Source organism: Chelonia mydas, chromosome 7 (assembly GCF_015237465.2).
Source record: "Chelonia mydas isolate rCheMyd1 chromosome 7, rCheMyd1.pri.v2, whole genome shotgun sequence".
Taxonomy (NCBI): Eukaryota; Metazoa; Chordata; order Testudines; family Cheloniidae; genus Chelonia; species Chelonia mydas.
Window position 1 is genome coordinate 2,164,187 of NC_057853.1, and position 13,070 is coordinate 2,177,256.

General features: G+C 40.7%; 1 protein-coding gene across 34 annotated transcripts in view; it reads right to left on the reverse strand.

Moving 5' to 3' along the window:
* Positions 1–13,070, reverse strand: part of CFAP20DC (CFAP20 domain containing) — a 167,205-nt gene that overhangs the window by 58,607 nt on the left and 95,528 nt on the right. For 29 of the 34 annotated variants that reach the window (XM_043550764.1, XM_037903810.2, XM_037903808.2 and 26 more), the window contains one exon: positions 12,370–12,777. The exons of the other annotated variants lie outside the window; for them this stretch is intronic. In XM_043550764.1, the coding sequence (XP_043406699.1) occupies positions 12,370–12,777 (408 nt within the window). The remainder of the gene's footprint in view (positions 1–12,369; positions 12,778–13,070) is intronic. 34 annotated transcript variants of the gene reach the window in all.

Sequence of the window (13,070 nt, forward strand, 5' to 3'; positions counted from 1 at the left end):
AGTCTGAGCTAAATCATTTGTAATTTTTGGATGCTATGCAACAGTCAGACTCAAAAACCAGAGGCAAATAAAGAGAACCCATTTTTTAAAACGTCATCTAATTAGGCCAACCTTACAATTTTTTGAGCCTGACTGTTGCATTAGCTCAAACTTTCCATATTATAGCACTGAAAAAAAAAATCCTACAGTGCCCTGAGCCCATTGATGGAGTCACAGTGCCCGAAATTATGCCCAGCAAAATGCACTCAACTCTAAAAATCACAATGCCAAAAAGCTGAAATATACAAGCCAAAATATATTTTAGAACATCAAGATCTCTTTGGGTTGACAACTAGTTGTTATTTCCTGGCAGTTCATTCTTGAAAAAGGCTTTGTAAGCTGGAACATTTAAACTTGCTGCCCCCTCAACTGTTTGAAAAACAGCTAGTAAGTCAATGACAAAGCTTTGGTATGTGTCTCTTTGCCCATTGTTATTAATTATTATTATTATTTATGTACAAGTAACACCCACAAAGAGCTAGGTGGTATTCACATACAGAAAACCAAAGTTCCTGCCCCCAAAAGCATTTTAAATACTTTGATCTAGAGTTTTTCAGCTTTTCAATTCTTCAAGTGCACATATACACTCATTTTGCAGTTTTTCTGAAACATACAACCACGAAATAAGCCTTGTCCATTTCCCCAAGTTTATAGTCAATTATATAATTTTCGCTTTCTTTGTGTCTTTTGCCTTTGCTCCTGTTATTGTATTTATTGTCTTTTTACCCTTATTTATTAACCTCCCCATCACCTCTGCCAGCCTTTTGTCTTGTGTTGGACCACCTCAATTTGTTACATATGTATACAATTTATCAATGTTTTTACAGAGTGTTTGTTTTTAGAGTGCCTTTATATTGTAAAGCACCTGGAGTGGCTTTTGCAGTTGGGAATGGCAGTTTTAGTAATAAATTTATGTTAACCTATTTTAAAAAGTGTAAATTTTGTATTACAATGTTTTTTTTCAGTCCTAGCCTCTTTCATCACTGTCAAAAAGTGCTTCACACTCTGATCCAAAGAAGATTTGCATCAAAATAACAGAACCAATTTAAACAAATTTTGAAAGGGGGAAAAGAAATATGCCTGCAACCTGACAACCAGCAAGCCAAGTTTCAGTCTGAAGTGATCTGAGGTGGTCAAGATATTACTGCAATACAGGGTTTATAATGAAAGGGCACTAGGGGATGACATCTAATTCTAAAATCTTACTGCTAAAAATTCTCCATTTTTATCACACATCTCAAGCCCTTTGCCATATTCCTCTATAGAGAACAGGTTTTTGGATTATCAGATTTTCCTACAAAATAGTCTTAAACACTGGGACACTATTTTCTGAGACAGCCAGCCAGGTAGTCTTGCCAAGTCTTCCATGGTCCATAAGATTTTACATCATTGCAGAATCCAGGAGTCAGGGATGTGAATGTGCAAGATTACTGTTATCACTTGAGACTAAATGTGATCTACAAGAATTCCCTTGTTCGGTCCAATGTGGAAAAGCAATGGGACTTAAACAATCTTCTCTCTGTTCAGAATGTTCAGATGTCTCAAACATTTACGGTTAACTAGTGACTTTTAGGAAATCAGTGCAGAAGTAGCTATATTTGTCCTGATCGGGGAGATTACTTTGGTTTCATAATATTGCACAGAAGTTGAATCAATTCTCTCTATACTTCTTTGATGAACTGGATAAGGTCTCCTACCTGAGGAGGTGATACTCACCCAGGGCTGGATTTAGGGGCAGGTGACCCAGGCAACCTGGTTTTGTTGTTAGTGGCAAAAGGGAAAATAGAATGTTTGAAGTAACATGTTTCCGGTATTCCGTAGGTGGATTCATTTTTCACTGACCTCCTAGAACGTTCTGGACCTTTGTGAATCTCATGGAGCCTTCCAGACTTTCTGAGAACTACATTTTCCTCAAACCTCCTAGAATGTTGTCAGCCATTCCCCCATGGGTATATATGGGGTGGGGCATCGCCAGTCAGTGAAATGTAAATACAGATTTACAGATCCTAGCCTGCAAATTTATCATCTTATATGACATGAATAAATCAGGCATGTAAATCCTGCAAAGTCGCGAAATAGGCTACAAATACAATAAAAATAAGGTATTCAAAAGTTTAACAAATGGGTGGGTGGGGGGCTCCTAAAGACGCTCCTTGCCTGGGGCGCTATTTGGTCTAGGGCTGGCCCTCTACTCACCTTTGTGAATCCGGACACATTTTAATCCAGGAATTTTTATACCTGATAGTCTTTCTAATCTATTTTTAAAGGCATCCATTCTTATGATTTCTGGGTAACTGTCCTGAACATTTTAACATTGTATTTTTAGCTCCAGGCTCTACTCCTGTAGTATGTGATAACTATCACCACAGTTTAATCCTACAATAGCACAAGCCAGATTCTCTAGACCCTTACAGAATAGAATACATATGCAATAATCTGAGCTTCTATTAGTAACATCAAGACATTAGTGTGAAAAACCTGCTTTTTCATTTTTTGTGTCAATCATCCATGTGAGCTTTAGCTACTGTAAAAATCTATTTTATTAATCTTGCTGAAGTTGTTAAAAGCTTTTCTGTTGATTCTCCCACTGATTAACTTTTTGTTTTATCGGAACTTCCATCATATTTGTCAATCCTCCTATGTAGTGACTGACTGGCATGGAGTTATTCAGATGGCATGAACTCATGAAACACCTGCAGTCTCTTTCAGAGCTCAAATAATAGAATGTTCACTATCCTTCCCCTTTAATTAAGGGGAAACTGCTTTTTGTCCTGTCATTTGCCTCTTCTCTTAAGTCTCTACAGAAAGAGCTTACACTTTGGAATCTTTTTATAAGAATTCGAAACACACAGCACAGTTTTGTCTTTTGAATCTTTTTGTGCTTATCTGAAAATATCAAGGTGTTGGCAATTGGTTTCCCTCCCCAGTAACACACTTATTTTTCAGGCAAATAAAACGTTTAGAGAAGAGAGGACTGGCTCATTCTCTCTCTCCTTTATCCTTCCCTACAATAACCTCTTTATTATTAAATAAAACAAAGTTTGGGGGAAATTATTTTGCCGCTTCAGATGCCTACCACATAATGCTTTGATAGGATTCATCATTTCTTAGTTGATTTTCAAAGAGAGAATTTGAAAATTGAATTTGAAATTAAGTTCACTTTGTATTTTATAAGGCATTTTTGATGTAAAAATCTTTTTGCCATGCACTTAAATTTTTCTAAACTGAATACTTCAGTTAGTAATTAAAAGTTTATCTTGTGTTTCTGTATATCCTCTCCTTATGATAAGAAACATTTATTAAGTGTCTAAACTTTTGCTGGATTGACAAAACCTGTTATTTAAAGGCATTTTTTCAGTTTAAAGATGTATGTAATGACATTTGCATTGTACTAGGTTCATGTGATTTATTCAGTATTATTTGAATGCAGTTATACGTGCGGAAAAGTTTAATTACCAGCTATCTACATGGTTTCAATATTACCCAGAAGGCTGTACTTCCTTCTTAATTAAAAATATTTGAACATAATAATAGAGAACTCTATTAAAACATGAATAAAACATTGCAAGCAACCAGGTCCTTACAGTTTCCTAAGTAGTTTTCCAATCAATTTCATTAAGAGTTGCTTAAGCATTTTTACCAGTGCTCTGTATGAGATGAACAGAAGACACTGCTTCTATGTAAACTCTCATTTTGGCATGAAACTACCTGTGTCATAAAGCTACTTCACTTCCTTTTGGATTCTCAGAACACTGAAACATGTTTCAACATGGAATATATAAAGACTAGTTACCAGTGACAATCATATTAAAATGGGACTGTCTGGTTACATTTAACAATGTCTCACTTCTAGTATGTTTTTGTAAAACTCAATGGGAGCCCACGTTTTCGGTGCATACAATGTAAAAACATTCCTAGATCTAGGACTGTATGTGTTCTGACTTTAAAATAATGTACAGACAAGTCAATTTCAAATCATCTCTCTTCTCAAATCATGCCAAACCAACCTAATTTCCTTCTCTGACAGGGTTACTTGCTTAGGTGATAAGGGGAAGCAGTAGACATGATACATCTTGATTTTACGGATGCAACTATCGTTTAAAAAACTACCCCTTTAAACGACAAAAATTATATTGGTTAACCGTTTACTCGTTAACAAGCTCACAACCTACCCCTGGCTTGGCGGGGGGGGCACTCTGCTGTCTCTCCTGGGAGGTGGAGTACAGTGGGCTGGGGGATCGTTTGCATGTGCATGGCTGGACATGCTCTGATCCCACCCCTCGCTCTCCCAGTTACTAGGCGCTGCCTAGCAGCTAGTTCGGCGCACTGCTGCTGGGAGAGCAGCAGTGCCAGGGCAGATCCAAGTGTTCCGGCAGATCCAGTGGTGCCTGGGCAGACCCACTGCTGCAGCGAGCGGCAAGAGAAGCAGAGCTGAGGGGGCGCAGGGCTGCCCCAAGCAGTGCCCTCTCCGCCAGGCACAGGCTGATTCAGCGGTGCCCCAAGCTGCGAGAGCTCTGCAAGCTCCAGTGCCCTCCGGCTATTGCGGTGGAGTTTTTAATGTGCACATTAGGTACTACATCACAAAATTATTTTACCAATCTGTTTTAAACATTAACTGCAATATATTAATGGTAAGACTACTACTTATCGGTTAACCGTTTAACATTTTACATCCCTACTTGATTGAGTTAGGCTTTTAATACAGTTCCACATAACATGCTCATAAGCAAACTAAGGATATGTGGACTACATGAAATTACTATAAGGTGGGTACACAACCAGTTCAAAGAGTGTAGTCGAAGAGTAATCATCAATGGTTTGCTGTCAAACTGGGAGGACGTACCTAATGGGGTCCTTCAGTCCTGGGTCTGGAACTATTCAATATTTTAATTAATGACTTGGATAATGGAGTGGAGAGTATGCTTATAAAATTTGCAGATGACACCAAATTGGGAGGGGTTGCAAGCACTTTGGAGGGCAGGATTAGAATTCAAAACAACCTTGACATATTAGAGGATTGGTCTGAGATCATAATGATGAAATTCAAAGACAAATGCAAAGTACTACACCTAGAAAGGAAAAATCAACGGCACAACTACAAAAGGGGGAATAACTGGCTAGGTGACACTACTGCTAAAAGGGATTTTGGGGGTACAGTGTTTCAGAAATTGAATAGGTGTCAACAACGTGATGCAGTTGGGAAAAAGGCTAATATAATTTTGAGGTTTATTAATAGGAGTGTTGTATGAAAGATATGGGAGATTATTGTCCTGCTCTGCTCTGGTGAGGCCTCAGCTGGAGTAAAGTGTCCAATTCTGAGTGCTACACCTTAGGAAAGCTGTGGGTAAGCTGAAGAGAGTCCAGAGTAGAGCAACAAAGGTTTAGAAAACCTGACCTACAAGGAAAGATGAAAAAACCTGGGAATGTTTAGTCCTGAGAAAAGAAGAATGCAGGGGACCTAATAACAGTCTGCACATATGTTAAGGGCTGTTATAAAGAGGACGGTTTCATCACATGTGTGCTGCAAAGAGGCGCAGGAGACACATTGCCATAGACCTCCCCCAAAATAACTCCTAGAACATCCAATTTCATTCCAAAGGTTCATTACTCTCACTGTTAAAAATGTACGCCTTACATAGTGATCAATTGTTCTCCCTGTCCACTGGAGGTACAAGTGTAATGGACTTAATCTGAAGCAAGGGAGATATCAATTCGATATTAGGTAAACTTTCTAACAAAAGGTGTATTTAAGCTCTGGAACAGGCTTCCAAGGGAGGTTGTGGAATTCTTATCACTGGAGGATTTTAAGAACAAGTTGGACAAACATGTTATCAGGGATGGTCTAGGTTTACTTGGTCCTGCCTCAGGGCTTTGGGCTGGACTTGATGACCTCTTGAGGTCCCTTCCAGGGCTACATTTCTATGATTCTCTATTAACTTTAGAATGCCTGGAATGATCTATATTTTTATAATACTCTAATATCAGAAAAAACATAAGATTTTATTTGTTAATGGAGCCTGTTTTCTAATGGTAAAACAAGGCAATACTGAAAGTGAATCAGCATCTTTTCAATTTTGGGACACAATGTGGAACAGCAGTACCACAAAGAGAAGCATCAGAGGACTACCAAATAAAGACTTCCGAGTGGAAAAAAATATTTTCAAACTTTGATCAAATACTATACGTGTAAGTCTGTCAAAAACCGCTGCCTATCATGCTGATGAGCATTGTCCCACTGTATTTCCCCCCTTCTGTCTGTATCCATCTGTTGTCTTTTGTCTTATACCTAGAATGTATGACCCTGGGGGAGCGACCACCTTTTTGTTCTCTGTTTTACAATGCCTCGCACAATGGGGTCCTGATCCATGACTATGGCTCCTAGGAGCTACAGTAATGCAAATAATAATAAATAATAGTAAGTCTGTCAGATCCGCTATATATATATTTTGTGGCAATAAAAAAAAATCGTATCAGCCATCCATATACCGCCACATCCATCTTGCAAACACTTATGCATGTTAGTAACTTTACACACAAGAGTACTATCATTAAGAGTCTAACCATTCTGTTAGAAATTGTAACCAAACATCTGAGACCAAAGGAAAAATGACAGCTCTTCCCTTCCATGTTTAAAAACTAACCAGTTCAGCCAACAAAAAACACGCATGTACTTTTTTAAGATGAAGAAATTAACTTGTTTCGTAGGGCACTGAAAATTTGAAAAAACCTTCCTGCTGGGAAGAAGTTTTCTGTTAAATAAAAACAGTCTCATAAGATTCCTCAGTTTGCCCCAATGTGCTTTGTGGACCTACACAACTTTTGCCTAGTTGCCACTCTTACTCTCAGCTGCAGCAAGAAGGTATTGGAGAGGAAGGACCATTAGCAGAGGTTTTTCATTCTCCACCCTCGAGACAGCTGTCCTGTTTTTTCAGTTGTTTCTCTTTTTAGCCACGACTTCTCTTTCACTGCACTTGAAGTGCCCCAACGACTACATGTGCTCATTGTCTGAGTGCTACTATTTTTAATTGTCTCACTGAGTGCACCTTACAGAGGATCAGGACCATGAAAGAGGAAGTTACTCACCTTGAGTAGTAACCATGGTTCTTCGAGACATGTCCCTTTGGCTGCTCCAAGGCAGGTGTGCTTGTGTCCCTGCACTGCTGATTGGAGAACTTCGGTAGCAGTGTCTGTTAGGCCCGCACATGCGCTGTCTCTCCTTGTGCCCCGCCACAAGGCTAGCCAGCAGGCCTGGGCTAACTCCGCTCAGTTCCTTCTCTACCGCAGAGTCACAGACAAGAACTCTGAAGTAGAGGGGAGGAGGGTGGGTTGTGGAGCACCCATAGCGACACACATCGTTACTGCACAAGGTGAGTAGCTTCCTCCTCTTCTTAGGCAGGGCCATTCCCAAGGAAGGTGACTGATATGGAGATTGGCCTCAGGGAGTGTACAAATATCAGCTGGAGACGTCATGTTGTGAACCTGATAACATTGACTGAAAGCCCTGACGGTCCGGATCTGACCTGCGGGCCGTAGTTTGCCCTTCCCTGCTCTACTGTGTAGTAATACCTCTTGTAGCTTCTCCAGGCAGGAGCTTTCTATGTGTTGGAACCATAAAGGAGCCAAGCCTCCAGGCGGAGAATCCCCAGGTTGGGATGTAGAGTACATCCTTCATTCTGCGAGAGGAGGTATGGCCTGGTTTGTCACGAGTTGTGACAGGTAATGGTACCAAGTCTGTTCTTATTTTGCCAAAACGATCAGTATGACATGTTCTCCTTCTCTTTTTATTTTTAATAGGACTTTCGATAGCAGAGGAAATGGAGGAAAGGCATAGAGAAGGTCCCTGTCCCAGGGAAGGAGAGCGTTGCCCAGCATGTGTTGCCCCATCCCTGAAGGAGAAGAAACTGAGGGGGGTAGCCCATGCGCACTGGCTAGCATCGTGGCGAGACCTAACTGCTACCAAAGTTCTCTGAACAGCAGCACAGGGATGCAAGCACACCGACAGTGGAGCACCCATAGAGCCAGTACTCGAAGAAGAATGATATTCTTTAAATTCTAACACTCTGCAAGTTTGATCTGAGCCAAAAAAACAAAGAAAAATTTAGATTCTAGGTTATGCTCAAATAAATTGGTTAGTCTCTAAGGTGCCACAAGTATTCCATTCTAGGTTTTAACTAACAATTTACTTGTACAGGAGCGTTAATCATAGAAAGGAATTCATTTCCTTTTAGCATCAAAGCCCTCTGAGTCTGAAACAGAGCAGGTAGCTATGAAGTAACAGAAGGTAAAGAATCAGACTGGAAATAAGGCATTAATGTTTAACGATGAGAGTAATTAACCACTGGAACAATTTACCAAGGGGCATGGTGGAATCTTCATCACTGACAATTTTTAAATCAAGACTGGATGTTTTTCTAAAAAAAAAAAAAAAATCTGCTCTAGAAATTAATTTGGGGAAGTTTTTTGTCCCTGTGTTTAGACTAGATATCACAATGGTCCCTGGAATCTATGTTACATGGTAGCTTGGGAAAGGACTGTAAAAAAAGAATTACAATGTACTGGGAAGATATTTTGGAAAAAAAAGTCCACAATCTGCATTATATTCCAGAAAAGGCATTACAAAACATTATACCAATAGCCTATCACTTCAGGGAGTCTGAAAACAATATAGGACAAATAACCGCAAAACTGCTAGAGAAATTATGGAGCAATAGGTTCCTTGCCCACAAGTAGTTGGAATACCATTAAAACAGCCTTTTGGGGAATCTGTCTGTTCCTATATTATCTCAAAACAGCAATTGTGTGATCCAGTAGCTTTCCTGCTGGGAATACCTGGAATCGATGACCTGCTGTAAGAACAAAGGGTAACATGCCTGTTGGTGACAGTTGCCATGCACTTTGTTACACACTGGAAGAAACTAACACTCCTGAAGGGACCAGCTGGCATATGTGAGTGTGCACTATTTCATTCATGTACAAATTAACAGCCATGAATAGACAGATGGATGTAATGGACAAGGCTATCAGCCATGGAGCAAGGGCTAAAACTAAAGCCACTACCTGCCCTCCTTCCCCTATAGTGCGGCATGCTAGAAGACATTAGAAATTTGCAATTAGGGAGAAAGACTGAGTTGCTTGTGGGGTGGCACTGCCTTATACACCATGGGACAATGCCACCACCCTCATGCAAGATCTCGTGAACCTCCTCCTCCCCCCCAACAGAGATGGCTTTTCAAGGCAATTCTGCAACTTGACACCAGGGTGCCAGATCCCACAAGTGGGAATACACAGATGCCCTCATGAAAGATTCTGTGACTTTGTGAAGGGCAGGAACTAGAAAATAGATTGTCCCCAAATCAACATTATAGCTGGGTTTTAGAGATGACAGCTAGGAGGGTTGTGCCAGTGTCACATTTTCACCTCCACTGGCAGAAGTTCTGGTGGGTGAAGAAAGGAGAGAGAGGCCATGCTCAGAAGCCTGAGTAACATGTCTGGACTACCCCCAGTTAATTCAGGAAGAAGTGCAATTCATTTATAATGGATTGAGGATGGGCCCGGAGCTGGGAAAAGAAGACTTATATTCTAAACAGCAAAGTATGACACTGCCTAAAGTGTGTCATAAGAACATGCTCTTTGATCTGCTGCCTACAGAATGTGCTTGAAAGTAAAAAACTAATTTCTCATTCAAAGCAGACTTTTTAATACATAACTTGGGAAGAAAATCCTTAACGCTTAAGTAATGTCCTGTCATTTGTGTGAAATGGGCTAATTTATTCTCACATCACTGCATGTAGCCATAAGGAGAATACAAGAGGAAAAAAAAAATCACATGGGGAAAAAAATCCCCAAAGTAGCCGGGGATTTAGTCTCTGACACTGCCTTACTTTTAGCCTTCGATCAGATCATTTATTATTGTTCAGGACTGCTGCAGAGAGACTATGAACTGCACAGACTAGTGATTTTTTTATGGCTTTTCCTGTAGATTGCTATTGAAACTCTATCAATTTTTCTTCCTAGCCTTTCTGCTCAAAACTATGCCTGCATTTGTAATTCACACATTTTGAGAACTTGAGTTGTATGACTATTCAAGCCTATTATCTTTTTGTTTGCAAACCCCAGTGATTTCTGTTTGTAGGTACAGTGCTATTTTATATGCAGTGCAACTTTAAGAACCCAAACTTGGGAACTGAAGTATGCTTTTTAAACACGGATGTGGTGAAATATATATTTTGCATATATCTGGATGAAACATATACTATTTTATTATTTCTCAACTGATGCTAATGATTTATAGAATCATAGAAATGTAGGACAGCAAAGGACCCCAATATGTCATCAAGTCCAGCCCCTTGCGTTCAGGAAGGCCACATAAACCCTGGACATTCTACAACCACCCTTGGAAGCTTGTTCCACAGCTTAACTACCTTATAACTAGAAAGTTTTTCCTAATATCTAAAACTAAATCTCCCTTGCTGCAGATTAAGCCCATTACTTCTTGTCCTGCCTTCAGTGGACATGGTAACAATTGATCACCATCTTCTTTATAACAGCCGGTAACACCTTTGAAGACTGTTATCAGGTCCCCCCCCCAGTCTTCTTTTCTCAAGACTAAATATTCCCAGGTTTTTTTAACCTTTCCTCACAGGTCAGGTTTTCTAAACCTTTTGTCATCTTTGTTGCTCTCCTCTGGACTGTCTTCAGTTTATCCACAGCTTTCCTAAAGTACTGTGCTCAGAACCGGACACAATACTCCCTCTGAGGCCCCAGTGCCAAGCAGAGTGGGACAGTTACCTCTCAGGTCTTATGTACAACGCTCCTGTTCATACACCCCCGGAATGAAAATAGCCTTGCTCACAACTGCACCTTACTGTTGACTCATTTTCAATATGCGATTCACTATAACCCCCAGATCCTTTTCAGCAGTTCTAACACCTAGCCAGTTATTCCCCATTTTGCAGTTGTGCATTTGATTTTTCCTTCCTAAGGGAAGTACTTACCTTTATTGAATTTCATCTTGTTTTAAGTCAGATCAATTCTCCAAAAGCCACCCACCTGCAAGAATGGGTGGGGGAACCTGATGGGGCCAGTGGTGAAAGGGGAACAGTCCCAGTAGCAAGGGAGAGAGACACTTGCTAAGGGACATTATGTAGCTCCTCTCCCTAGGAGTCTTTGGCACCCATTGGCCAGCTGGGAGAAAGTGATGCTGACTGACCAGCATTCCCCAGCTGCCAGGATTGAGCCCAGCATTAAGGGCCCTGTGGAGGCTCTTTTGACTCCATTCCAGCAGCCTGCCCTACCCACCTGCACTAGGAATGGGAACCTGGCCTGACAGATGCTGCGGGCCTAGCCAATCATGGGCCAATTTGCAAAAGACCAGGGAGTTCCTTGCAGCACCTTCAAGCCACAATGGGTTAAGCAGGGATGCACTTATTACCTGACTAAGGTACCAGAGTAGAGTTGTTTATTCATTGCAACTTGTGGCCAATTTCCAGTGCGATTAAGAGAATAAAATGAATGGTTCCCAGAGTTAAAAGACGTGGGATTTTGGTGTTGTGCCTTGGGCTCATGGGATAGGGTGAGACCTTGTGGCCTTTGTGGGCCAAGGTCCCCGCCCTGCTGCACAATTTGTCCCTCCTCATGGGGAGAAGGGTGCTAGGACTCAGAGAGCAGAGACCTACCATGCGTTATGGGTTATACAGTAAGGAGCCCCGTAACCTGGCGGCAGTTATGGGTTATTTGGCAAGGAGCCATATGTGTAACCCCTGCACTGGAATCAATTAAATGCCTGGTATAGGAGAATATGGGAGTTGGGCTGGTAGCACCCCTCTACTTTGTTAAAGTTTAATAAAAGTTGCAGCCTGCCACTTATTTCCATGCATGTGTCTGACCTCATTTTGCCGGTGTCCACATCAATTTGAACTCTAATGCTGTCCTCCAAAGTGTTTGCAACCCCTCCCAGCTTGGTGTCATCTGCAAACTTTACATGCATGCTCTCTCACTCTATTACCCAAGTCACTAATGAAAATATTGAATAATACCGGACCAAGGACTGATCCCTGCTAGACCTCACAAAATACATCCTCCCAGTTTGACAATGAACCATTGATAACTACTCTTTGAGTACGACCTTTCAATCCGTTGTGCACAAACCTTATAGTAATTTCACCTAGACCCCATTTTCCTCATTTGCTGGTGAGAATGTCCTGTGGGACTGTGTCAAAACCCTTACTAAAACCCAATATATTAGATATACATTAGTATAGCTTTGGACCCAGTTACAGCCTTTCTGTTCAAACAATGTAAATCATTTAATTCCAAAGCAAAATCACTTACGGGAGTCTCAGCTTTCAGACTTGAATTCTCTCGTAAGATTTCTTTGAGGGACTTTTTACTTATTGATGCTCTTAATTCACTCACTGATGTATCCTTTGTTTTTTCAAAGGTGCTTGGGCTTTCCTTAGAGAATTCAGGTTTACTTCCAGTTGGAGAAAGACAGGGGGTAGGCATCAAGCTTCTTGGAATGTTATCAGGCTCTACTTTTTTCACAACCGAATCTTGTGGGGCTGATGATAGTGTTTTCAGGTGGCTATGTTTGCTATATCCTTTATACTTCCAGTACTCAGGACTCCCTGACATCATCTTTAATGGAATCGCTTTAAAAACTGTCGAATCAGATGACCCTGATGTACTGTGGCTGGTTTTGAGGTTTGAAGCACCTTGGATGAATTCACTGGGGTCATCCTAAATTTGGGAAAGAAAACAACAGTGATTCTGAGAGGAAACTACCCTCCACTTGTTTAAGATCTGTTTGCAAATATTTAGTCCTAAGATTTCAAAATTGCTCTTTAATTATGATGGCTTAATTTGAGATTTTTCAATGGTTTTGAGCATCTCCTACTCCCAGTGAAGGAGAATGGAGCGTTGGGTGCTCAGGACCTTTACAAAAATCAGGTTTATGTATCTCAAGTTGGGCAGCCCAAAATGACAGCATGCTTTAAACGTATAGGCCTAAATTCCTGTTCTAATTCAGAATG